The sequence below is a fragment of the Spermophilus citellus genome (genome assembly GCF_964194105.1).
Source record: "Spermophilus citellus genome assembly, chromosome: 9".
In the NCBI taxonomy this organism is placed as follows: domain Eukaryota; kingdom Metazoa; phylum Chordata; class Mammalia; order Rodentia; family Sciuridae; genus Spermophilus; species Spermophilus citellus.
In genome coordinates this window covers 76,537,458-76,564,181 of record NC_138191.1, presented here as the reverse complement: position 1 = coordinate 76,564,181, position 26,724 = coordinate 76,537,458, and the positions used below count along the sequence as shown (strand labels likewise).

At 35.5% G+C, this 26,724-nt stretch overlaps 1 protein-coding gene across 1 annotated transcript in view; it reads right to left on the bottom strand.

Annotated features, from left to right (window-relative positions):
• SLC44A5 (solute carrier family 44 member 5) overlaps positions 1–26,724 on the bottom strand; it is a gene marked incomplete at both ends in the record, with an annotated part of 368,780 nt that overhangs the window by 108,662 nt on the left and 233,394 nt on the right. Inside the window, one exon of the mRNA XM_081306152.1 lies at positions 26,547–26,595. Within this exon, the coding sequence (XP_081162278.1) occupies positions 26,547–26,595 (49 nt within the window). The remainder of the gene's footprint in view (positions 1–26,546; positions 26,596–26,724) is intronic.

Sequence of the window (26,724 nt, the reverse complement as noted above, 5' to 3'; positions counted from 1 at the left end):
CAGGTGGGATAGAGCTTACAAAGAAGTGTATATTTAAATGTGGTAAGACTACCACTACTCATCCGCAAAGAGATAGAGATCTTTCAAAAAATAATAGAAAAAACTATCAAACTATATCTGACTAGGAAAAAAAATTCATGATCAAAAAACTTCTTAGAAGGAAAAATGAACAATAAAAAGGACAAGGGAATTCCTCATAGAAATCCTAGAAATGAAAGATACTTTAAAAGTGAGATTTTATAATTAATTTGCCCTGTAGCAAATATCAGAATTATGTGATAGGCCTTTAGAGACCAAATACAACATGCCATTAATTTGTATGGAAGAAAACACCACATATTGTATTCCAAAAGAATTAACCAAAGAACAAATCAAAGATGTGCAAATATTTTTTTCTTGTAAGTTGAGGGAGGTCAGATTCATTCTGTATGCCTAAGGATATGTTTGTTTTTAAGTTATAATTCAAAGGATTGAATATTAATAGTTGCTAACTTTCCCTAATGGGAGCAATATTTGAAATGACGGTTACTCATGAAACACTAAGGATCATTAATTATACTTGTGTCTTCCTGACTACTTAACATTAAAGTGGTATGTGACCTAAATAACAGTTTTAGTTAGGTGACCTTATACTTAAGGGTCTCTTTCTGTCCAATTACCAAGCAAGCTTTTCAGATGCACTGAAAGACTTAATTCACAAATCCCTTAAGAACCTTCTAGTAAAAGATTGGAGCTGCATAAATAAGCTAGTGATACATGACCTTGTTTCAGAAAATCACGCTGGGATTCTAAGTAAGTATTCTTATTTATCATTGTTAAATTGCTTTGGTAGAGAAAAAACAGAAATCTATATATTCTACATATATCTATATATTATCTATATAATATATAGGATAAATATGAATCAGAATTTAGTACCATAATAGTAAGACAATGATAACATTAAGATGCTTATTTATATTTTTTAACACTTGGAAAACATGTATTTCTCGGGAATCATGACTTCCTCTACAAGAGTCCTAAAACACAAGAAGTAAAATCAAGAATCAATAAATGAGACAGTATCAAACTTAAAAGCTTCTTCGGAGCAAAGGAAACAATCAAGAAGAGAGGACTACAGAAAGGGAGAAAAATTTTGCCACCTGCACCTCAGATAGCACATTAATCTCCAGGATATATGAAGAACTCAAAAATTAACACCAAAAACAAATAACCCAGTCAATAAATGAACAAAGGAACTGAACAGGCCCTTCACAGAAGAAGAAATATGAACAGCCAACAAATATATGAAAACATGTTTAACATCTCTAGCAATTAGAGATGCAAATCAAAAATACACCAAGATTTCATCTCACTCCAGTCAGATTAGCGACAATCAAGAATGCAAGAAACAATAAATGTTGGCAAGTATGTGGAGAAAAGGTACATTCATACATTGCTTGTGGGACTGCAAATTGGTGCAACCACTCTAGAAAGCCATATAAAGATTCCTCAAAAAACTAGTTATGGGGGCTGGGGATGTGGCTCAGGCGGTAGCGCGCTCGCCTCGAATGCGTGTGGCCCAGGTTCGATCCTCAGCACCACATACCAACAAAGATGTTGTGTCCGCCGAGAACTAAAAAATAAATATTAAAAATTCTCTCTCTCTCTCTCTCTCCCCTCTCTCACTCTCTCTTTAAAAAAAAAAAAAACTAGTTATGGAACCACTGAGCCAGGCATACCACTCCTCAGTATATATCTAAAAGCATTAAAATCAGGAATCTGTATCTATATATAATCACAGGTATTGCAATGATTTTGTTTTGTTTTGTTTGGGCTACTGGAGATTGAACCTGGGGTACTCTACCACTGATCTACAATCCCAGTGCCTCTTTTTATTTTTATTATTTTTGAGAAAAGATTTCACTAATTTCTGAGGTTGTCCTCAAACTTGAGAATCCCTTGCCTCAGTCTCTAGAGCAGTTGGGATTACTGGCCTCTGCCACCATACCCTGCCTGATACCTTCTTAATGAAGAAAGATTATCGCCTACCTTTATGTGCATTCTGTCAGTCCCCAAACTTCTTCTATATGTTTAGGTATTTGTCATGGCAGTACTCCGCTTCTCAATACCAACTTTGCTTAGCTGCTATACCAAATTCCATAGACGGAGTGGCTTAAACAACTGATATATATTTTTTCACAGTTCTAGAGAGAGAAGGCCAACTCTCCAGATGCCAGACAACTCGACTCCTCAGGAAGGCCCTTTTCATAGCTTTTTAGATGAATGCCTTCTTGTTTTTTCCTCCCATGGCAGGGAAAGATGGTATCTCTTGCATTTCAGACACAAAATGGTGAACACTAATCTCATCCCTGAATTCTCCCCTTGTGCCCTCCTTAACTTCCAGAAGGCTCTACCCCTAAATGCTGTACCATCACACTGGAAATCAGGACTTCAACATAGGAATTTTGGGGGGGAGGGGCAGAAACACTCAGTCCATAGCAGAGCTACATCAAAATATAATGAAGTGGATGAAATACTCAGAAATCCATTTATAATATCTCATTTATAAGTTTATTTATACATGTACTTTAAAATCATATTATTTTAAAAATTTAGAATTATTGATTTTTTTTTCCTTTCAAATATCACCAAAAATTATTTGAATCATCTTGGGTTTTTTGGTTCTGTTTTTTTGTGGTGCTGGTGATTGAATCCGAGGCCTTGCTCATACTAGGCAAGTACCCTCCCACCAAGCTTACATTCTCCGCCCTTTGATTGAATTTAGCAACCATGTCTTGGTCATTACTGGATTTCTTAGTTACGTAGTCCAATGTTCCATACTACATCACCTTCACATGTATTTTTTTAAATTCACTGATGATACTTCCACAGGAAATTTAATTTCAAGTTTCCCATTTGCAATGTGCTGCATTGCTTTTAAAATTGATACTTTAAAAACATTTAAAAATATTTTAAAAAACAATTCAATATTTCATACAGTCAGGAATAATAAATAAATCTGTATTTTCTTGTCCTCTTGCTAAATCCCATTTCATCAGGTGGATTCTATCATGATACCAAATTAGCACTGGAATTGTTACAGGCATGCTGGCATGACTTCCCCCAAATATTACTTAATTTTTCTAAATAATTGGGAGAACACTTGGTAATTTTGGAGACATTTCAGAAGTACTCAGTAACCAGGGAAAATTAGAAATTTGGAATATTTTTGAGACAAATCTCAATTTAGAATCAGTCTCCGTTCTCATTTTCCTCTTTCTCCATCCAGTGCATAAATATGGATTTCCTCTCATCCTGGGCTTGCTACCCTTCTCAGCAAAATCAGAAACAAACAAAATGCTGCACTGAAATAAAAAGTGTCATATTTCAGGAAATGGGTTTGGAGAAATACAGAAGTAAGAACTCCAGATTCATGATATAGAGATCTGGACTCAAAGCCCAATTTTACCTGATTTGACCACACTTCTTCACCTCTCTAGGCCTCTATTTCTGCCCTCTCCAGGAAGGAAAAAAAAAAAAAAAACAAAAACAGGGGGCTGAGTAAAATAAACTGTTTCTTTGTAAAAAAAAAAAAATCAGATGATTATTTTGAATCTGTTTCACAAAAAGTATTAAGACGATATTAGTTCTTATAAATCATACGGTTGAATGCAATGAATAATTTATGGGTTCTCTAATCCTTTCTACTCTGCTTCTTTAGATTTGGCTACATGACTCAGGTGTTAATATGTTAACATTTAATTGCACTGTAAAGTTTAGTCTAAAATTAACTAAGCTTATTTTGAGTAAAATAAATAAATAAATAAATAAATAAATAAATAAATAAATAAATAAATAAATAAATAAATGCATCTATTGAAGTCATTCAGCAAGCTAGTATTTGAGAGCCTCCAACAGCTGACATTTCCATCACCTATTTTTCATGTTAGGGTAAGAAGAATGAAATTTACTGATATTTTCCTAACTCAAGCTTCCCTACTGTGCAAAATGAATAGTTAAGCAGAACATTAGCAGAACATTTTCATTTCTAACTCTAGCATGAAGATTTCCCACCACCGTGACACAGAAGGATGCACACTCAAAGACAATACATTTATTTAGTGGATATGAACGTCTTTTGACTAGAAAAAGAAATAACAATCATCTGCAGTACTTTAAATAGCAAACATCTGTTTTTCCCAACATATTTCAAACACTTTGAATTTCCTGATTAGTTGTTATATGAGAACTATATTTTTGAAAGACATAATGAGGCAGTTAAAGGATGAGTTTAAATGATCTTCAAAGCAAAGTGAAGAAAAATGCTCATGCTTTGGGTAAGGATGATTAAACTAGATCCACAAGCTCCATAATATGAAGAAATAATAATTCTTTCAACATTTTCATTTACATCAAAAGTTCTATTAAATATTGCAAGTAAAGGAGAATGCTATAAATGAGCAGGCACAAATAAATGAAAATATATCACCATAGTCTTACATCATGGCAACAAAATCCATGATGCTAGTAAAGAAGTCTTTGCTTGAATAAGCCAAACATGAAAATTTTCAAAGTAATTGACATGAAGCATTTTTGTGAACATCACACAAACACATGCATACATCATAAAATATATCAAGAAGTGTGTATGTATAGGCAAACACATCTATGGGCAATTGCTCCAATTTGGAAGCTGTAGATTTATTTTGCCCATATCAGTCTTTTCTCAGGAATCTGTGACACAAAATGGAAAGAATCATCTTTCCTTCTTATAAAATTTTATAAAGAGAGTATTGCATTAAATATTTCTATATGACTTGTTTTATTTTTTACCCATAATTCTTTTCCTGTTTCATGGTTTAAAATGTTACCATTGAGAAGATAAAATATTTCAGGTCAGATAACAATCACAAGGAAAGAAAATATGAACCTTATGAACAATTAAGGTTAAAGGCCTCTCACTTTTTCAGTTGAGCAAATATTTATTAAACACCAATCATATACCAGACCTTACAAAAGCAGATTAGGATTCAGAGAGAAATAAAAGCATTAAGGAAATCACAATCTATCTATGGATAAAAAGAAGCAACCAAAAATATTCAATATGGTCAGAATAAAAAATGGAGTATGTACAATGAGTAAAGTATTTATAAAACTTAGACAAGAAAGCAATTGGTTCTGCTAAGGAGTAAATGGGGTAGACAGAGTAAATGTGGGCTTTTATATATGAGAAGACAACAAGGTGGCTATTAAAGACACCATTTTTTAAATTGTATGGATAACAGTATATTTTTAAGAATAAAAACAATCCTTCAAGGCCTCTCTTCAAACTCCTATGGATATTTTATATGTACTGATGAATTGATTTTCCAGATAGAGTTAGGTTAAAAAAAGTATAAAACACTGTTATAACATGCTATTATTTAAATAAAGGAAGAAAAATATTTATGTATACACATTTACAAATATATACTCCTAAATGCATATATTTATTTGAATACAGAAGGCATTGAAAAGGTTTACTGTCTCTGAAGTGGGATTCTGAGGAACTAGGGCGTCTATGCCCTTTCTGTACTGTTTGAATGATCTATTCCCATATATTTCCTAATTAAATAAATGAGTTGATTCCGTAAAATACAATGCCACTTTCTATGGCTATTCCAACTACTGAATAGCATATTTTACCCTAAACATTTCCAGAGATGTAAAAACCATTCAGCATGTATCCTATGAACTTCTCATTTTTGAAGGAATTAAGGACTCCTCACATTTTGGCACCCTCAGGCAACAAAAGTTAATTAAGGATATTGACAGAAAATACTGTGTTTCTCCTGTAGCATAGTGATACCAGGTGTACTCAATATCAAGACAATTAGTCAATATGATTGATCCAATGAAAAAAACTGGGCCAGTTGTGCTCAGAACAGTATTCTACATTAAGACTTCTTTCTTTTCTTCTTGGTGGTTTTTTTCTTCATTTGGAATAATTTGTCCTTTTCTTGCAAAATAATCATCTTACCCATCTTTCAAATCTCATTTCAAAAACTCTTTCCTATGTTAAATGTGATGTTCAAGCACCTAACTGAGCTCTCTTCTACAACTGAAAATCCCATTACTCTTAAAATCACCACCAAAAGCATATTACTTAACCACTTGTATAACCACTTTTATTTGTGTTAATTTAAACTCTCAAGTTGATTTGTAACTGACACAGATGTCATTTAATTTAGGAAAATAGATGTGGTCTGTAAACACAAAATAGATCAGAGAGTCAACAAACAGCACAGTGATATAATAATCTAGTTGGGAAATTAAAAGTGTTAATTAAATAAATTCATGAATTCAGCATTCATATCAGAGCTAGGATTTGGGGGAGGAAGATGATGGCAGTGGGATAGAAAATCGAACATCTAGGAAAAAAGATGGAGTTTCATGCTCAATTTCATTGAACAAGATAAAATTAAGTGATTGACAAGGCATATGGAGAAAATATTTTTGTGGTTGTAACTTTAGTTACCAAATATGAAAAAAGAGAGAACAGGTTGTGGTATCAAATTCACAACTATAAAAGAAAGAAATCTTCTCCCCTTACTGCAGTAAGAGTTCCTACCACAGTAACTTGCTCTTCTATGCAAGGGCAACCTAAAAAAAATGTTAACACACATTACAATAAAGTGTTTTCAGAAAAGAAACATTAAAACACATCTTATTTTGTAGGACACACTCAGATCTGATGTGGATTGTTTTACTTTGCATTTTAATCACATCTTTATTTTTCTTTGTTTTTCAGCATTGATTCTAAGCTTTGCTTATTTTTACTGTCAGATAAAAAGCATTCTATGAAGATAAAATTAATAAATTACTAAAATCATAATTAATACTGAGAGGTACATGTTTGCCAACATGGAAGCATTATTTCTTGAAGACACTTATCAAATAAATAAGAGGGAGACTTCCAATTTAAAATAAAGTCCCAGTGATTTTTAATTCAAAAGTCTAGTGCATGTAAGATGGTGCCTATGCTTATAAATCATGAAATACAATGAAATCTTGGATACATTTTTTAAAAATAACTGAAATAAAAATGACAATATAGTATGTGTTGGGAGGTTTCAGTCTAATTTTATCATATCCAGACTTTAAAAATGTACACCTGTGAGGTTCACCCTCACTTTATATATATGGGTTAGGCTGGCCATAGAAGGTTGAATCTTTTCTTCTGGACATGCTATATGGAAATTGGGCAAGCTCATATCAAGTGAAAGGTTATTCTTGAGTGGCGACTTCCTACCCCAAAAAGAAAGGCATCTGAAGTAATACTTAACTGACTAGTGCACACACTAATTATTTATTAAATCAACCAAGCAAGATAATCATTTTAAAAACCAATATCTCACTGCTTTTCAGCCTTTGGGATAAAATTGTGCATAAAAATCTAATACATGAGTTGGAAAAGATTTAAATACCAATACCTAGGTAAAATTTGACATATTTTCCCACTATTTTTCCTCACAGGTCTAGTTAGAAAATAACCTTGGCATCAAAACCCCGCAAAGCCTTTACATTAAGAAAACCAATTTGGTTGAGTGTGGTGGCACATGGCTGTAATCTCAGTGACTTGGGAGGTTGAGACAAGAGGATCATAAAATTAAGGTGATCCTTGTAACTTAATAAGACTCTGTCTCAAAAAAAAAAAAAAAAAAGTGGAGGTAGAGATGGGAATGTAACTCAGCTCAGAGGTAGAGGGCTTCTGGGTTCAATTCCCAGTACCACAAAAAGGAGATGGAGAACAAGAAGGATGAAGAAAGAAAAATAAAAAAGAAGGAAGAAAAGAAAAAAAAGGAAAAAGAAGGAAGGAAGGAGGGAAGGAAGGAAGGAAGGAGGGAAGGAAGGAAGGGAGGGAGGGAGGGAGGGAGGGAGGGAGGGAAGGAGGAAGGAAGGAAGGAAATTCAAGTGAGAGGAGAGTTCTTCCGGGTCTTGCCACCTGCCTCCTGATATGCTCTATCTATTCTCAGGTTCTGTTATGCTTCTATTTAGTCTTGGTAGCCTGGTTCCACACTGCTAATTTCTGAATGACTTGAAATCACATTGTGGGATGCTGTTTCTGGGATTGTCACTAGAGTCTTCATTTCATATTCTACAGCCCAGTCACAGAGAGACCCTGCCCTGGGGTCTAAGCCCTCACAAACTGCTTGTTGCCTTCCACTTCTTCTCTGCGGATTTCCCAACTGAGCCCACTGTACACAAATGGTCCTTAATTGTTTAATAGAAAATAAGTCTTTGGACAGGAGTCCCAACACTGCTGCCAGCAACAGGTAAGTGGGAAAGTGCCAGCAAGCCCAATCATAGCAGCAAATCAGCAGTCCTAACTGCAGGGTTATTCCATAGTACTTACAAGCTTTAAAATCAGTTTGCAGAGCCGGTTGGTTTTAAAGCAACTCCCCTGCTCCAAAGAAGGTACTCATGATGGATCTCCCCCTTCCCCCGGAACTCAAACTACCACAAAAACCAGTGCCAGATGCCATCTTGACTTGGGGAATGACAAATGCATGACCCTGCTAGAAGCCTTGGTCCTGTGCATACCCCTCTGGGTCGAAGGTAGCCCTCTTAGCATACAGCAGCTTCAGGACCAGCATTTTCCACAGCCACAAACCTGAATCCCACTCACACATGTCCCATAGGAATTAGGGAAGGTCTCCGTCTCAGCCCACAATCTTGGGATTGTAGCCACTGTTGCAAAGTCCCAGCTTCATCTGCACCTGTGCACCAGAAGGTGGTAAAACTCCAAGCTGAGCCCTGAGCTCCAGTAATGAGGCTACCAGTGGTCCCAACTCCCATAATTACCTTTGCTCAGCTAGCAGGATCTAGGTAAGGTCTCCTACCCAGCCCATGGCCTTGGGACCACAGTTGCTGGTCAAAGAAGACTCAGCATCAATCAAGCTTATCCCTGGAAACCACTGAAAGGGCTCATTTGTGTTTTTCCAACAAAAGCTACTTTATAAAAATTGGAAGAATGATATTACACCAGTTTTGCAGACATCAGTGTAAGTCTACAAGAAACATGAAAGGAAACTTGACACTCCCAATGGAGAATGATAACTCTCCAGAAATAGAGCTCAATTTTAATGAAATCTATGAAATGCCTGAAAATTTAAAATAATGATCCTAAGGAAACTCAGTAAAATGAGGGTATACAGATAAACAATACAAACAAAAGAGAAAAACAATTCAGTATATGAATAATAAATTCACCAAGTGATATAAATAAAAAAGAACCAATCAGAAATCATAGAAGTAGAAACTTCAATGAAATGAAAAATATAATATAGTTTCTACAACAAACTATAATAAGCAGAAGAGTATCTGAACTTGAGGATAGGTGATTTGAATTTACCCCAGTCAGGCAGAAAAAAAAAATAAGAAGAAGGAAGGAACAGAAAATATACAAATAAGCAACATACATTTAATACAATGACAGAAAGAAATTCTATCTATCAATAATAACCTTGAATGTAATTATATTACATTTATCAATCCAAAGACACAGATTGGCTGAACGGATAAAAAAAACAAGACCCAAATATATGATGCTTAAAAGAAATTCACTTCACTGGTAAAGATACACGTAGACTAAAAGTGAAGGAATAGAAAAAGGTATGTCATTCAAATGGAAACCTAAAACACGTATGAGTACATATGTCATATCAGATAAAGCAGACTTTAAATAAAAAAAAACAATGGAAAGAGACAAAAAGTCCTATATATTGGTAAAAGAATTAATTTAGCAAGAAGATACAGCAATTATAAATATATAGGCACCCAACCTGGGACCCCTTAAATACATAAATGAATATTGTTAGATCCAAAGGGGGAGATAGACTGTAATAAAATAATAGTGAAGGACTTTAACACCCCACTTTCACCAATGGATTGATGATTCAGACTTAAAATCAACAAAGAAACATTTGACCTTAAACACACTAGACAACAAATGGACCTAATGGATAATTATTAAACATTTCATCCAATAGTAGCAGAATACACGTTCTTCTCATCAGCACATGGAACATTCTTCAGAATACTTTATATGCTAGGCCACAAAACAAGTCTCAAGAAATTCTAAAAAATTGAAATTATATCATATATCTTCTCAGACCATAATTGAGTAAATCCACAAATCAACAAGAAGAATAAAAAGTATACAAATACATGGAAATTAAGTAACATGTTCCCAAATAACAAATGGATAACTGAAGAAATTAAAAAGGAAATAAAAAAATTTCTAAAAGATAATAAAAACTACAGAACAACATAACAAAATCTTTAATAAACCAAAAGTATGTCAAGAGGGAAATTATAGCAATAAATGAAAACAACAAAAATACAGAAACATATGAAATAAACTACATAACAATGCACCTCAATACTTAGAAAAGTGAGAACAAATCAAGCCCAAAATCAGTGGGAGGAAAGAAAATAATAAACATCTGAGCATAAATAAATAAATCAAAACAAAAAATGCAGAAAAAAATCAATGAAAGAAAGAGTTGGTTTTTTAAAAGGTAAACAAAATGGACAAGCCTTTAGCCAAGATCCAAATAAATAGAATTGGAGAAGAAAAAGGAGACATTACAACTGATATCACAGAAACACAAGTGATCATAAGAAACTATTACAAGCAACTATATGCTAAAAATTGCAAAATCTAGAAGTGAATAAATTTCTGAACACATATGACCTACCAAAGTTGAATCAAGAAGTAAAAGAGAATTTAAACAGGCCAATAATGAGTTATGAGATTGAAGCAGTAATTTAAAATTCCCTCTATAAAAAGTCCAGTATCTGATGGCTTTACTGCTGAATTCTATACAACATTTAAAGAACTAATTCCAATTCTTCCTGAACTGTTCAAAAAAATTTTAACTAAGAGGAACCCGAATTTTTTTAATGAGACCAGTATTACCCTAATATCAAGATTGAAGATAAAACAATAGCAATAAATAAATAAATAAATAACCTATAGACCCATATCCCTAATGAACACAGATGTAAATGTTTCAATAAAATACCAGCAAACTGAATTCAACAGTGCATCAAAAGATCATACACCATGATCAGGTGTTATTTATCTAGGAATGCAAGGATTATTCAACATATGCAAATCAACAAACAAGTAAACATATTAACAGAATGAAGGACAAGTATCATATGACTATTTGAATAAATGCAGAAAACGCATTTGATAAGATTCAATATCACTTTTTGATAAAAGCTATCAACAATTAGGTACTGAAGGAATATATTTCAAAATACTAGAGGCTATATTTGAAAAACCTTTAGCCAATATCATGCTGAATGAGAAAGATCTTCTAAGATTAGGAATAAGACAAGTATGTTTATTTCACTACTTTTTTAAATACAGTACTGGAATTCTTAGCAAGAGTAATTAGGCAAGAGAAAAAATAAACAGCATACAAATTGTAAAGGAAGAAGATAAATTATTGATATTTATAGATGACATGATTCTATACATGAAAAAAACTAAATACACCACAAAAAATTGCTAGCATTTATAAATAAGTTCAATAGAGTTGCAGGATACAAATCAAAATACAAAAAAGTAGTATTTTTATATACCAAAAATGAGCTTCCTGAAAAAGTGATTAAGAAAGTATCCCATTCATAAAAGCCACAAAATTAAATTATTTAGGAATAAACTTAAGCAAGGAAGTGAATGATGTCTACAATGAAAATTATAAAACACTGATGAATAAATTATAGAATACATAAAAAATGGACTAGAAGAATAAATATTGTTAAAATGACCTTAACACTCAAAGCAATTCTAATCAAAATACCAATGTCTTTCTTCTTCTTCATAGAAATAGAAAAAACAGTCCTGAAACTCATTTGGAACCATAAAGTACCCAGGAGAACTACCTCCAAAACAAACAAAACAAAATTTTTTAAAAAAGCCCAAAAGAAACAATGCTGGAGTTACCACAATACCTGACCTCAAATTATGCACCAAAGGTATAGTAACTAAAACATAGTAAGGGCATAAAATCAGACACGTAGAACAATGAAAGAGAATAGAGAACCCAGAAGTTAACACAGCCAACAGATTTTGCAATAGTCATAAGAACAAACAGTGGAGAAGAGACAGTCTATTCAGTACATGTTGTTGTCAAATCTGAATATTCATATGCAGAAGAATGGGACTAGACCCTTTCTTCTTCCCATACACAAAAATCAACTCAAAATAGATTAGTGACCTAAATGTCAATCTGAACCAGGAAACTATTATAAGAAAATATAGGGAAAACACTTCAAGGTATTGGTATATGTGATGATTTTTTAGGTAGGACCCCAAAGGTGGAGGCAACAAAGGCACAGCAAAGGAAATAATCAGCAGAATCAAGAGACCAACTATAAAATGGGAAATTACTTATAAATTATTCATCCAACAAGGAATTGATTGATATCCAGAATACAAAATAGTTGAAAACATACTCTTTCTTTTCTCCAATTAAAAAATGTGCAATACAACTAAACAGTTACCTCCCAAAAGACATACAAATGGCAAAAAAATAATTAGAAGTGAATACATTTCAGAACACAAATGACCTACCAAAGTTGAATCAAGAAGTAAAAGAGAATTTAAACAGGTCAATAATGAGTTATGAGAAATGAAAAAATGCTCAATCTCACAAATATCACAGAAATACAAATCAAAACTTCAGTGAGATGTCATCTCCCCTTGTTAGAATGGCTATCATAAAAAAGACAATAAATAAATAAATACTGGTAGGGTGCAAAGAGAAGGGAATTCTTATATACCACTGATGGGAATATAAACTAGTATAGCCATTATGGATCTGTCTAAAAAAAAACACTAAAAATAGAGCTATCATATGATCCAGCAATTCCACCACTGGGTATATATCCAAAATATATAAAATCATTGTAACAAAAAGATTCTTGCCCTCCCATGTTTACTGCAGCACTATTCATAGTAGTCAAAATAAGAAGCCAACCCAGATACCCTTCAATGGATCTATGTATAAAGAAAATATTGGATATTTACACAACAGAGTACTATTTAGTCTGCAAAAAAGTATGAAATCCTGTTGTTTGGAGCAGCAGGGAAGAAACTGAAAGTCATTATGTTAAGTGAAATAGACAGACACAAAAAGAAAATTTGACATGTTTTCACGCATTTGAAGAAATGTCAATCTTGTGGAAAACCAGAAGTCACCAGAGACTGAGAAGGGCCAGGGAGGAGGGTGAAAAGAAGTTGAATAAGAGGCAGCAAAATATAGACTGGAGGAATGACTTCTGGTTCTTCTTTAGCACAGTAGAGTAACTTTAAATTAAAAACATTTGTGATATATTTCAAAATAACTAGAAAAGTACAACGTTCCCAAGAGAAAAAAATAATTATTGGTTGAAACTTATTAATAATTGGAAAAACTTATTACCCTGATTTGACTACTACACACCTTTTTATACATGTATTAAATTACCATAATGTAATATAAAGATGTACAAATATGTCTTATTGAAAATTATAATAAATAAAATGATAATAAAGAACACATAATAATTGAGAATAATCAAACAAATCCATTCAATCACAAAAAACCCCTGGGACAACCAGACTTGAAAGATATATGGTAATACATTCCCCTGATGTTGTCATTTTTTCCTAACACACATATATGGTAATAAAGATGACAAGATCTAATCTAAAAACAGAGGATATGGGTCAGTTACAAACACTGTAGTTTAATCATGGTAAAGGTGTCCAAGTGTGAATGAGCCATCAATAATACTGCCATCCAAAAGAAAATAGACATGAGGTATGGTCTACCTCCCCCCATCCCTACCCACCAATTTATTAGGTTGCTGGGTTCCATGGCTACTGTCGTTGCTACGTGGTTCCAGTGCTGAACCTGGGGTTATCATCTCCCAAAAGCAGGATATGAAATGATGATCTATCTCTACTTTGGCTTCATGCCCAAATGTCTTTCATCCTAGTGTCTGTTCCAGCTCCTCTGGAGATCAACAGGATGTGCCAGGTACTCAGATTCTGTGAACTCATCACCTAGGATCTCCTTCCAGAAAGGACCTGCTCTCCAGCAGTGGGCAGTGCAGTCTGCAGATAGCACCTAGCTTCTAGCTTCCAGCTTCCTCAGTGTCTTGCCTCAGCCTCTTCAGTGTCTTGCCTTCACCCCAAGCCTTACAGAATAGTAGACAAGCCACAGACTGAGCTGGAGGCTCATGAAGGTGAGGTGATTTCAGAGTTACTGGAAGGGCAGTCCCCTGGAAGGGCAGCACTCCAGCCCTCTGTGGGCAGGGCTAAGGCTTGGCTGGGCCTGCGGAGCAGTTTGATACTTCCTTCTATGCAGTCCTGATTCCTTCCCCTTCTTTTTAATGGTGTTGAGCCCTCATAAACTATCTGCAAACCAATCCCAAATTCAGCATCTCCTTCCAGGAAACCCAATCAATAACATGTACCCCTGTGAACCTGGTTCTCAATTTCATTCTCTCATCTATCCAAATCTTCTCCTTCGGAGTCCAGCTTGAATGATTCTTCTGAGAAACATTTCCTGATCTTTTCATTCAGGAATAATTACTCATTTTACTCTATCCCCTCTGAATTATGCTTATACCCATGTTTAGTAAATGATTCATTTTTAAATATTAAATTTGGGGTTTAAATTGAAAGCGTATTGAGAGCATAACCTGAGCCTTATTTAATGCTGTCTGCCCTACAGTGCACAATAGACAAGAGTTGTGAATGAAGCAATAACCTAATGCATGATCTGGAATCCACCCAACCACTTTATTTTTCCTTCTTCCTAAAATGAAATCCAGCAAATATTTTATCTACAGGGTTTTGTACACATGTCTAGTCCCCTCCATTTTCCATTGTATGTCACATATAGCCTCTACTTTCTGATCTAGCCAAGTAAACCTCCTTTGCATGATACCTGCCCACACCTGTCATTAAGCTACTATAATCTTGAACTCTCCCCAGTCGAAGTTTAGTATTCACTGCATCACTGAGACTCTTCCCAGTGAGGTTATTAGTGGCTTTTATGTTGCTAAATCCAATGGTCACTTCTGTTTTTAATCTTATTTGACCTCTCAAAGCAGTCAACAAAATTGACCATTTCATCCATAAATAAACAAATAAGTAAATAAAAACCAAACTCTTCTTGTGACATTTTCTGTTAGCTTCTACAGTACCACACTCTCCTGGCTTTTTTTTTTTTTTTTTTTTAGCTCACGGGGTGCTTCTTCTCTCTCCTTTACTGCTTCTTCTTATCTCTGCTTGACCTCCAAATATTTTTGGTTCCAGGATTTTGTTCTTGGGCCTCTTCCTCACCCTCCTAAGCGAGCTTATCCAGATATTGACTTTAAATGTCAATATTGTCTACAGCAATCCCACCTTCCCCACAGATTTGCTCTCCACAATTTCAGTTACCCACAGTAAATAAAAATCCAGAAATAGCAAATGAAAATACCAGAAATAAACAATTCATAAGTTTTAGATTACACACCACTCTGAGCAGCACGGTGAAATCTCACACCATCTTTCTTCATCACACCTAGGACACGAGTTGATGCCCTTTGTACGTCATATCCATTGCTGCACACACTACCCACCTATTAATCACCTGCAAGCTTGCTCCATTATCAGATCAATTGTCACAATATCACAGTGCTTCTGTTTAAGTAATCCTTATTTTACTTAATCTTGGTTCCAAAGTGCCAGAGTAGTGAGGCTGTCAATTCAGATTTGCTGTGTACGAAACACTGCACTCCCATGTTTATTCACAATAGCCATAAAGTGCTTTCTTGAAGTGAAAAGATGAAAGACAGTAAGGTGTTTTTGAGAAAAAGAGAGACCACGTTCAAATAACTCCTATTACAGTATATTGTTATAATTGTTGTATTTTATTATTAGTTATTGGCTTTAATAGCTTACTGTGCCCAATTTATAGCAAAACTTTATCATAGGTGTGTCTGTATAGGAAAAAAAGCAAGTATTTGGCTTGGTACTCTGTTGTTTCAGGCACCCACTGGGGGTCTTGGGGTATATGCTCTGAAGGTGAGGGGACACTCACTCCTGTATATGCCAACAACTCAGCTCTTGATCCCCAGCTCTCCTCTCATTCTTCAATGAGCTCCAGACTTGTGCATAGGATACGTAGTTGGTATCTCAGGCTTAACACAACCAAAATAGAAGTCTGTTCCTAAAACAGCAATCCTGATCCTCCTATAGTGTCCATTTATACTATAGGGGATCATCGTCTGCCCAGTAGTCAATTCACAAATCTGGCATTTATCTTTGACTCCCTTCCATCTCTTGCTTCTCACATCTAACCCCTTCAATAGGCACTACCACCTCTAGCACCAAAACACATTTTCCGTTCTCTCCATCTCCACTACCAGTGGCTCCTTCACTCAGGTGGCTGCAAAGGCTTCCTGTGGATTTCTCCACCTGCTCTTCACTTCCCACCCCCATTCACCATGCTGCATGCACCTTAGCTTTCTTTCTGACTTTTGACATGACGTTCATCACTGTCTTGGAGACTGGAGTTTTCTTTCTCTATCTGAAATACTGTAGCCTAACCTCTGCATGGCTGGCTCCTCCTTATCATTTAAGTCTCATTTAAATTATCACCTCCAGAGAAAAGTCTTCTCTGACCATCAGATGTAAGCTATGCTCCACACCTTCCACCATTAGGCACTAGCACATCACCCTCTTAAACTTTCTTCCTTGTACTCATGTTCATTTGTCAGATGTTGTCTGCCTGTCTGTCTTCTGTAACTTACTTATCACTTGTATTTCTAATAATCAGAGGAGACTGGTTGCATAATAGATGCTCAATAAATACTTACTGAACGAAAACAGATTAAGATTAATCTTTGGAATGACAGCCACATGAGACACCAACCACCAAAAGCCAGACCCTTTGTTAACTTGACCCCAGTTGCCTTCTCACACTGAACCGAAATGTCTTTTCAGTGGTCTGTTTCTTCTGTTGTTTGTTAATTCCTGGAAGATAACGACAATCTACTTGGCATTATTACCTACTAGATAACTCTTGTCCTACAGTAAGTACACTATAAATATTACTTTAAAGAGCTAAGAAGGGAAGATGTGGATGAGAAGGAAATAGTGTTACATAGAAGCCACAGATAAACACAGGAGGGCTTTGTAAGACCACAGCACGACCATAGTCAAGACAAAACTGTCACCATATGTAAGTGAAGCTTCATGTCAGGGACTGAACTCCAGGACTTTAAAGTCTTTATTTGGAGCTCCTGCTAAGACACTATCTAAATCCTATACCATCATTAGATATCATTGGTATGATACGGGAAGTCAAATTCCTAAATAAGAATCCCAAATAATAGAAAAATAATCCCAGAATGCTAGCTATGTATTACTAGGGCTTATGGAACACACCTCGGACTAGTTTTGAATTCGATCAATTAAAATAGTAGGTGCTATGGATCAATGTATGTGATGTTAAGGCAGGTCAAAGATTTACAGATCCTGGCACAAAAACTTTAGCCTGTTCTGTTTATCTCCTTCTTTTATGTCATGGCAAAGATATTAAAATATTGTGACCATTTGTTTGATCTGTAAGCTAGGTCTGAAAAGACATAAAGTCCAAATCATTATGGTTGGCACTCTGTGATAAAAGCCATATATTATCCACTGAGGATGTGGAGATAGAGTTTATTTGTTTTATTGTTTTGTTTTTAAATAGAAAACTCCCCCCCCCCAAAGAGGATGCAAACTAATAGAATCCCAATATTTTTAGGGCAAGAGACATGAATAGATGTTTGTTAAAAGAAGACATAAAATAGCCAAAATAGAAGTCCATATTGCTCATCATTTAATTCAAATTAAAACCACAATGAAATATCATCTCACACCTGTCAGATGGTTATTACCAAAAAGACAAAAGTTAACAAATGATGGCAAGGATGTGGAAAAAAGGATCCCCTTGTCGTATGCTGGTGAAAATATAAATTGGAGGTTGCTCAAAAGTTAAAAAAAAGAATGATCATGTAACCCATGAGTCCCACTTCTGAGTATTTACCCAAAGGATGTGAAATCAGTTTGTGGAAGAGACATCTGCATTCCCATGTTTATTGTAGCACTATTCACAATAGCCAAGTTTTATAGAATCAACCTAAGTATCCATCAACAGATGAGTGGATAAAGAAAGTATGAAATATTTACACAGTGGAATACTATTTAGTCACAAAAGGAAAGAAATTCTGTTGTTCATATCAACAAGAATGAAATCAGAGAATAATGTACTAACTGAAATAATCCAGACATAAAAAGATAAATACTGCATATTCTTATTTATACATAGAATCTAAAGTAATAAACCTCACAAATAGGGAGTAGGATGGTGTTACCAAGTCAAATGGAAAGATAATTATCAAAGTGTACAAAATTTCAGACAGGGAGGAATATGTAGGTTTCTTCTTTTTAGATCTGCAGAGTAGGTGAATAAAGTTAATAATATTGTACATTTCAAAATTGCTAAGATAGCAAATTACAAGTGTACTCACCACAAAAAAAACAGTTAAAATTTGCAATGATGGATATGTTAAATAGTTTGATTTAGTTATTCTACATTGTAGACATAAATCATAGCATCATTTTACACTCCTTAAACAAATACAATTATAAGTTGATTTATAATAATATTTTTTAAAAGATGCCTGGTGTTCTTAAGAATAGCCATGGAAGAAATAACTCCATTTTTTTTTTTGCAAATAAGATGCCACCTAAAGAATAGGTGACCTATTCAATGGTCTATTGAGAAAATAATAGAAAAGAAAAAGCAAAGGAAAGGAAAGAAAAAGCCAACCCTCATAATTAATTCTGCAAATATGTACTAATATGTAGACCTCTGTTGTCCAAGGGAAATTCATAACCCATGACAAGGTAGCACAAATGTACCAAAAGCTAAAGAGAAATCAAGGCAACATGTGCCAAGTACCAGATGTGTGGGCCACAGCACAAACCATGGGATTTCAGTGGAGGGAGGGGACACTGAAGCTGTGGTCAGAGGAGCTGGACCTGAGCAGGACCAATAAGCCACGAAAACTATTACTCCCAACCTACAGAAATACAGAAAAGAACATTACTTCCTGAGAGTTAAAGCATAAAAGCAGCACATAATTAAAGCAGTGATGAACACAGTCAACTTGGAGACTGTAAGTCTCAAAGTCTAGCCAACATTTATTATAAACACATCAAAAGAGAATTTATTAACATATAAAAATTTATTTACATATCAGAATTTATTAACATATCAAAAGAGAAATGCAAAGGTTTGCCAGATAGCTCTGCCCATCCAAACACTCTCAAGGACAGGGCACCAACTCAAATTGATGGGAGGAACCCATGTGAGGTCTTACTCTGTTGACCACAAGCTAGCAGAAGGCTATTATTCATTCCACTTATGCAAGCCTTCTTGTTCTGACTTTACACTCATCATGCAACTTTTTGGTAATTAGGTTTCTCATGTAGTTTGCCTAAAGGGAACAATGTGACTGGTCAGGCCAACATGAACATCAGATCTGCTCAGCAATTAAATTTCTCAATGTAAATGATTTCATTGACATTCTGATTTTATACATCGGTCTCTTGTGAGCTTGGTTAGTGCCAATCATCATCCCTGACTTGGAATAATTATAAGACACTGACAAAATCAATTTCAACACCCCGCAGAAATGTACACCATTGGTTTGGCACAGCAGCAAGCTCATTCAAGGGTTTAGAGACCACAGAGAGAGAGGAGTTTAGACAGAGAACTTCTGACACATTGTGTAGGGCTTTGTATATCGAGTTAAGACATTTGAAACTAATTCTTAAGAAGGGAAAAACATGGTGAAATTAGAACAGGTAAAATTAACATTACCCATTATTCACTATTATTCATGGATCCACATGCAGCCCTACTTAGTGGAGCTCATGGTTTAATTGAGGATTTAGCTCAGGAAACAACAAATTATGATTAATATATAAGAGCATAGATTATTCTGGGAGCACCAAGGAAGGATACCTGCAGTTTATTCTAGGATAACAGGAAATATAGCTCAGAACAAACTTAGTGTTTTCCTACTGGACTTTAATATTCTTTTTGAATTTTCCCCTTTATTTAGATATTTATTTAGTTAAAAATATTTCAAAGAGGTTCAGAAACAGACTTGTATGTCAACCTTTCCACCAGATATTTCTATCTAAATGGACCCCAGGCATCCCAAATTCAACATTTCAAAACCTAGGCCATAAGTTTCTCTGCCCTTTGGACCCAGTCCAGCTCCTCCTGGTGTGTTCTCCATCTTGGTGAGCAAAACCACAACATTTAATTGTTAAGGAGCGGTTATACCAGATTCCCTCTTCTGCCAACAAGTTATAATCAACATACAATCAATCAGTCCAAGAGCCTGACTTATTCTCTTTTAACTCTCTTCTCCCTAACGGCACTCCCTTAGTCCAGGTTTCAATAATTTCTCAGTTGGGTCACTGAAATAGTATACTGAATGGTGCTTCTCCTGCACTCTAACCAGTTTCTGCCCTTTCCAATCTATCCTCAAGTTTGAAGCTCGAATAATAGATTTAGTTATTCGGCATTGTGTATTGGGGAGGTTTCTAAACCCAGCGGATACTCTGGTGAACAAAACAGACAAGGTTCTTGCTTCTCATAGACCTGATATTCTAGACAAGACATTAATGATGTAAGCAAAGAAATAAAGCAGTTTTCAATAGTGATAAATGCTGTCAAGTAAATACAATTAAATGATGTGGCAGAGTGAATACGAAACTGGTTTGTCATGAAGAGCTCTTGGGCAGATAGCAGCCAAGTTAAAAACTCGTTGATAAGAGAAAATTATTCATGTAAAGGTCTGGGAGCAAAGCATTTCAGGCAGAAAAACTACAAATGTAAAGTCCCTATGACAAACACATGTTTAGAATGTCCAAGAAACAGAAAGAAGTATGGCTACAATCAAAGGGTAAAAGAAAAGGGTAAGTGATCAAATCAGTGAGTTAGAGAGAAGGGACCCATATAATACCTGGTAAGTTCAACTTTTAAGCCAAGTTTAATAGGAAGCTCTTGAAATTATTACATAAGTAGGAGAGGGGTCTGATATGGATGGAGAATGGAGCCAAGAAAGGAAAGAAATGAAACCAGGAGTGCAAAAAGGGCGACCCTTCTCGAATCCATTGCAGCAGTGTCATGATTAAGGGTGATAGGAGAAAAAATGGAGAAGCATGGAACTTGGTGATATATATATTGAAACCAAGCCAACAAGACTTTCCAATGAGATATGAGAAAAAAACAAGAGGAAATGAAAGGCCTGTGGCCTAAATGACACATGGTGAATATCAGAGTCATTTTCTAAAATTAAAAAGTCTGGGAGGAGCTGTAGAACCTTGAGAGTAGAAATCAAGACTTCTGTTTGACCAAATTAAATCTGAATAAGTACTATTAATCTAAGAAGAGATGCCAAATATTTGGATACAAAAAAAAAAAAAAAAACACAAGATGAACTGAAAGGTCATTGCAGAACTGTAGGCTTGGGAGCTGCTGATGTATAGAAAATATTTAAAGTATTGGCCTAGATGAGATTAGCTAAAAGTAGGCTATAATCTACATTCCAAGAAGACTCAACTGCATGCAGCAAAGCACACAGGCCTGAAATGCTTGTCCAGGAAATGGTCTGGTATAAGCAGAGAACCCAGTAGGCCCAAGTGTGAGTGGTGGGAGGCATGAGGATCAGTGCTGAGACGGAGAGAGATGGTGCCACCATGTGTTTGTGTAGCTTCGGTAATAATAATAGGATCCTAGTAGTTATGATTTGGATGTGAGGTATCCCCCAAAAGCGCATGTGTGAGACAATGCAAGAAGATTTAGAGAAGAAATGATTGGGTTATGAGAACCTTAGCCCAATAATATGTAGGTAGTGATGGGGATTAACTGAGTGGTAACTGAGGTGGGTGGAGTATAGCTGGAGAAGTTGGATCATTGGGGGTGTGCCTTTGGGGTATATATTTTGTATATGGTGAGTGGAGTCTCTCTCTACTTCCTGATCATTGCATAAGCCACTTCCCTCCACCATCCTCTTCTCCTGTGATGTCCTGCTCACCTCCATCAGCCCCAAAGAATGGAGCCTGCTCTGTATGGATTGAGACCTCTGAAATTGTGAGCCCCCAAATAAATTTTTCCTCCTTTAAAATTTTTCTGGTCAGATCTTTTAGTCTCAGTAGTGAAAAAAAACCAACCAAAATACCACAGAATTATCTGCCTCTCCTGCTGGATGCAAGCACCATAGGCAGGAAATTAGCTTAGTTCATGGTTGTTCCCTAGTTCTTAGAAAAGTGTCTAGTACATCAGTTAGGAATATTTTCCTTCAAATACCTTGATTTAAAGGTGTTTGTGAAGTTCTGAGGTTGATTATCTTCACCATCAGGAATGATTTGTAGGTAGTGACATTTTAAAGTGCAAAAATGGAAAAAAAAATAACAATTTTCCACATGGGGAATAAGAGACAGGCTAGGAATATTAAAGAAGTGTGTTAGTCAACATCTTCCTGTAGAAAAACATTTCACTGATAAATAATAGACCACATTAGGCCACGTGCTCCACTCTGAGTGAGGAGTATAAATGTCAGGATTAGAGCACTTCTTCAATTTACATTTACATTCTGAAGGATTAGGCATTCAGGGCTTTATTTATTTTTATTTCCGTTCATTTCCTTCTACATTTTGAGAATTTAAGAAAGTTTTCAAAGGAAGTTCTGTAGATACAGGTTTTATATTCCAATCTATTTTTCAAATCAAAATGGTTTGCAACCTCTTTCAGACATTTTTTCAACATGGGGCTATTTTAAAAATATTCTTTTTCTTGAATGTCATGTGATTTTTTTTCCTATAACATTTTCCTCATATTTTTCTATAATAATGTAACCTACCTTTATAAAGTCCCCTTTACAGATACAGGCTTCATACCAATTATTTCAACAACAAGCAGATACAAGAACTACATAATCTTAGGAGACAACACCGTGTTATCACAATAATTTGAGATGTCTCCTTGATGACAGCACTTTGAATTCCCAAGAGATGTGATGGGAGTCGACACAGTCTTTATGTGCTCATCATTGAGGCCTGAAGCTGAAGCTTTCCTTTTGTGAGTGGCATTGAGAATTCAATCACAGAATCATGGAGACTCAGGATCAAAAAGGACCTGAAGGTCATTCCGTCCATCTCCTTTATGTGAATGAATCCCCACTACAACATCCCTAGCAATGGCTCTTCACTCTCTCCTTGAACCTTTTCCTGTTAGTAAATTTTCAACCTCATCAATGCCTCAGGTAAAAATAAATGCATCTTATTAAATGTCAGATAGTTTTTCTACCTTGTATTATAATAGTTATTTTCAGTATTGTGAACCCTATCATTTGACAAGTGCAGCTCATGGGCTCTTCATCTGTCTTGTGGATAAAGGAAAAGAGGTACCAGGCTAACCTACAAGGCTTTCCTTTCTATATACCTATCTATATGTATGTTGCCTCTTCCCAAAAGGGGTCTTAAATGAAATGATTTAGCACACCTGGATGCAATAGAATTATTAAAATAGAAATAGAAATTCAAAGTCCTGAAAAGAGATTCTTGGCTCAAAGGCTAATACAGTTGCTGGCGTTGAAATTAAATGTACCAGTGGGTTTTCTACAAGTCAGTGCAAAAAGAGAAACTGTGGATTACACATTTCTCCTTATCTAACAGAAGAAAGTACACCAAATTTCCACTAACTAAAAAATTTTCTTACTTTTAAATTACTAGAGAAATTTCTCATGTATCATTTTATAAAAGAGTTTTTATTTCTTAGTTTTCTCTGTGTATTCATTCCCACCCTCTAATGTACTACAAAGAATAGTGCTGAACTCCCCTTTCATTCTAACCACATCAATCCAACACTGATTCTGGTGAATATAGAAGATGAAGCATGGGGCCTAGAGACCTACTTTTACAAAAGGGGCAGGGAAAACTTTAAATTATCAACATCAGTTTTTTTTTTTTCATATCATGGGTCAATAGCTCCCACAAACTCAATTCTTAAGGGATGGGAACAAATAAGACAACAGTGACCAGGAACAAAATGCTGTCTGTGTGACCCAAAGAGGTGAATGGAGCATGGTAGACTGACATGAGTGCAGGAAGAGTTTGCAGAACAGCCATAAGGCTCTGGATCTCTCATGAAAATACCAACAAAGCACAAGATGATATTATGCCTGGCTCTGCTGGGAGAGACAATACAGAGACCTGGGGGTTTCTAATCTGTTTGTTTTCTTTTTACCTAGGTTTCTACCCAGGGCAAGCATACGATATATCACTGAGCAACCTCCCCCAACCACTCTTATTTGTTCTTTTTTTTTTTTTTAAACGTCAGAAATTTATTAGTTGCTCAAAACATTACATTGATCTTGACATATCATATATCATACATTAATGTCCTAATTATATTCCCAGTTAAAGCACTCTAGAGCCCTGCTACCTGAAAGAGTTACAAATGGGTCTGCTGTGTCTTCCTATAGTCATGGCCCTGTGGCTTTGGGATACGGTTCCCCTGTTCTTTGATTAGAGGTGAGGGAGGTATGCCCACAGAATGACCATTTCACCTTTTCAGACGTGGGTGGTCCTTGGGGCATCCAGAAAGGCCTGAGGTGAAAATAAATTATTTTCCTCACAGTGACCATCACAGTTGTATAGGATGTACCTGGACTACTGGTTCCATCATTAAATACCTAATATAGCGATGGATTGCTTAATAACAGGGATCTGTTCTGAGAAATGTGTTGTTAGGCTATTTTAGCATTGTATGAATACCATAGTGCACTTTCACAAACCTGGATGGTATAGCCTTCTATACACGTAAGCTATGTGGTATACATGTCATGTATGTATCTGATTACTTCTGGGCTACAAACCTGTACAACATGGTACTGTACCGAACACCATAGACAACTGTAACATAAAAGTGAGTGTTTGTGTGCTTAAATGTATCTTTAAATGTTTGCTCCAGCATCAGCACAAACATGTGAGCAATTGCACTGGGACATTATGACAACTATGAAATCACTAGGTGATTGAAACTTTTTGGATATATTATAATCTTATAGGATCACTGTAGTGTGTGTCCCTTGTTGATTAAAATGTCATCATGTGGCACAGGACAAGAGCAGAAGACAGTGAGATCTCAACTTTCCTACATAAGATCAGGGAGGCCTAACTCTACTGCTTTCTCTGTGGTTAGAAAAGATACACCTGTGATCTGTGTTTTCTCTCTCTAAATGTGGCAGCTTATTTATTTAATTATTAGTGTTGAATCTCAATTACATCTAGAAGTCCCTTGAGGACAATAGGCTACATTCAGTCCTCACAAATTAGTCATTGTAAAATAAATGCAACTACAGCAAAAGAAACCACCACATTGAATGAAGCTGTGTGGACGATAGATAAAAAAAAAAAAAAAAAATGTACTCAGTATTACCAGAGAGAGAAAAAAAGAGATTTCAGACTCCTTCTAAAGAAGGCATCTATGTTCTAAGTGTACCGTTGAATGATTTGGCTTTTTTTTTCAGAATTAGAATAAACTGAATACACATCTGTTTAAAGCTGGCATATCACAGGCACATAATAGTCAATGCTCGTGTGCATCTATTGACTGGCAAGTGCAAATGAGCATGCTGATCATTACTGCACATCACTGTTTATTATGACATATGACTGCCAAAAATCAAAATCAAAGCTAAAACAGCTACCAACAGCATCCTATTCACTTCCTATTTAGCCATTCCATCCCACAAATCCTCTTTTGATTAGCAAGAAGCCTGAGAGTAAAGGGTAAAAATAAATAAGAGGACTAGAATGGCTAATTTTAAAATGCTATACAACCTTGGAGGAGGGGGAGCACCAGCTGAGTTGAGTACATATTTCTCTTGAAGCATTTTAAAGTGTCCTAAAGTGTACATGCTATATTGGTAAATGATGGTCTCCAAGACAGCACTCTGCTTGTGGAAGCTGAGTGACACAAACCCACGGCATGGAAGAAGTTGTCATAGCAACTTGGCATTTGCAACAATGAGTCACAGAGTACACAGGTGCATAAAACAACTACTTGAATATGTTCTCTTCACCACAAGATGGTTAAATCTCAGAAAGCATTTTTTTGTCTTTTTTTTTTTTTGCTTTTTCTTTTGAGAAATACAAATTCTTGGTCTGATAACTGAAGGCAGTTCTTTGCTGAAGAGGAGAAAAGTTATTCATGACCCATGGGAAGATTTATTGTCCGTATTTTCCCATATAAAATAAGTTGACATTTAGGCAGAAATAAGTCATTTCCATCTCACAACAGATACAATTCTCCATTGACTGGAAAATGGTATACCCAAAGTAAGCTTTCTGTGTTTGTTAAAAAGAAAAATACATTCATTGGAAAATAACTGCTTACCTCTCCACAACAGGCCTCCTGAATTCTGGCTCAGATGACTTTGATTCACCTGCATTTAAAACAAAGAACTTTTTAAGCATATAAGCCAGTGATATGGCAAGTAAATAAACACAAAACATTAAAAACATGGTTCTACATCTTGGCTAATCCACTGCTCTGGGCAATGTGGAGCTCTTCT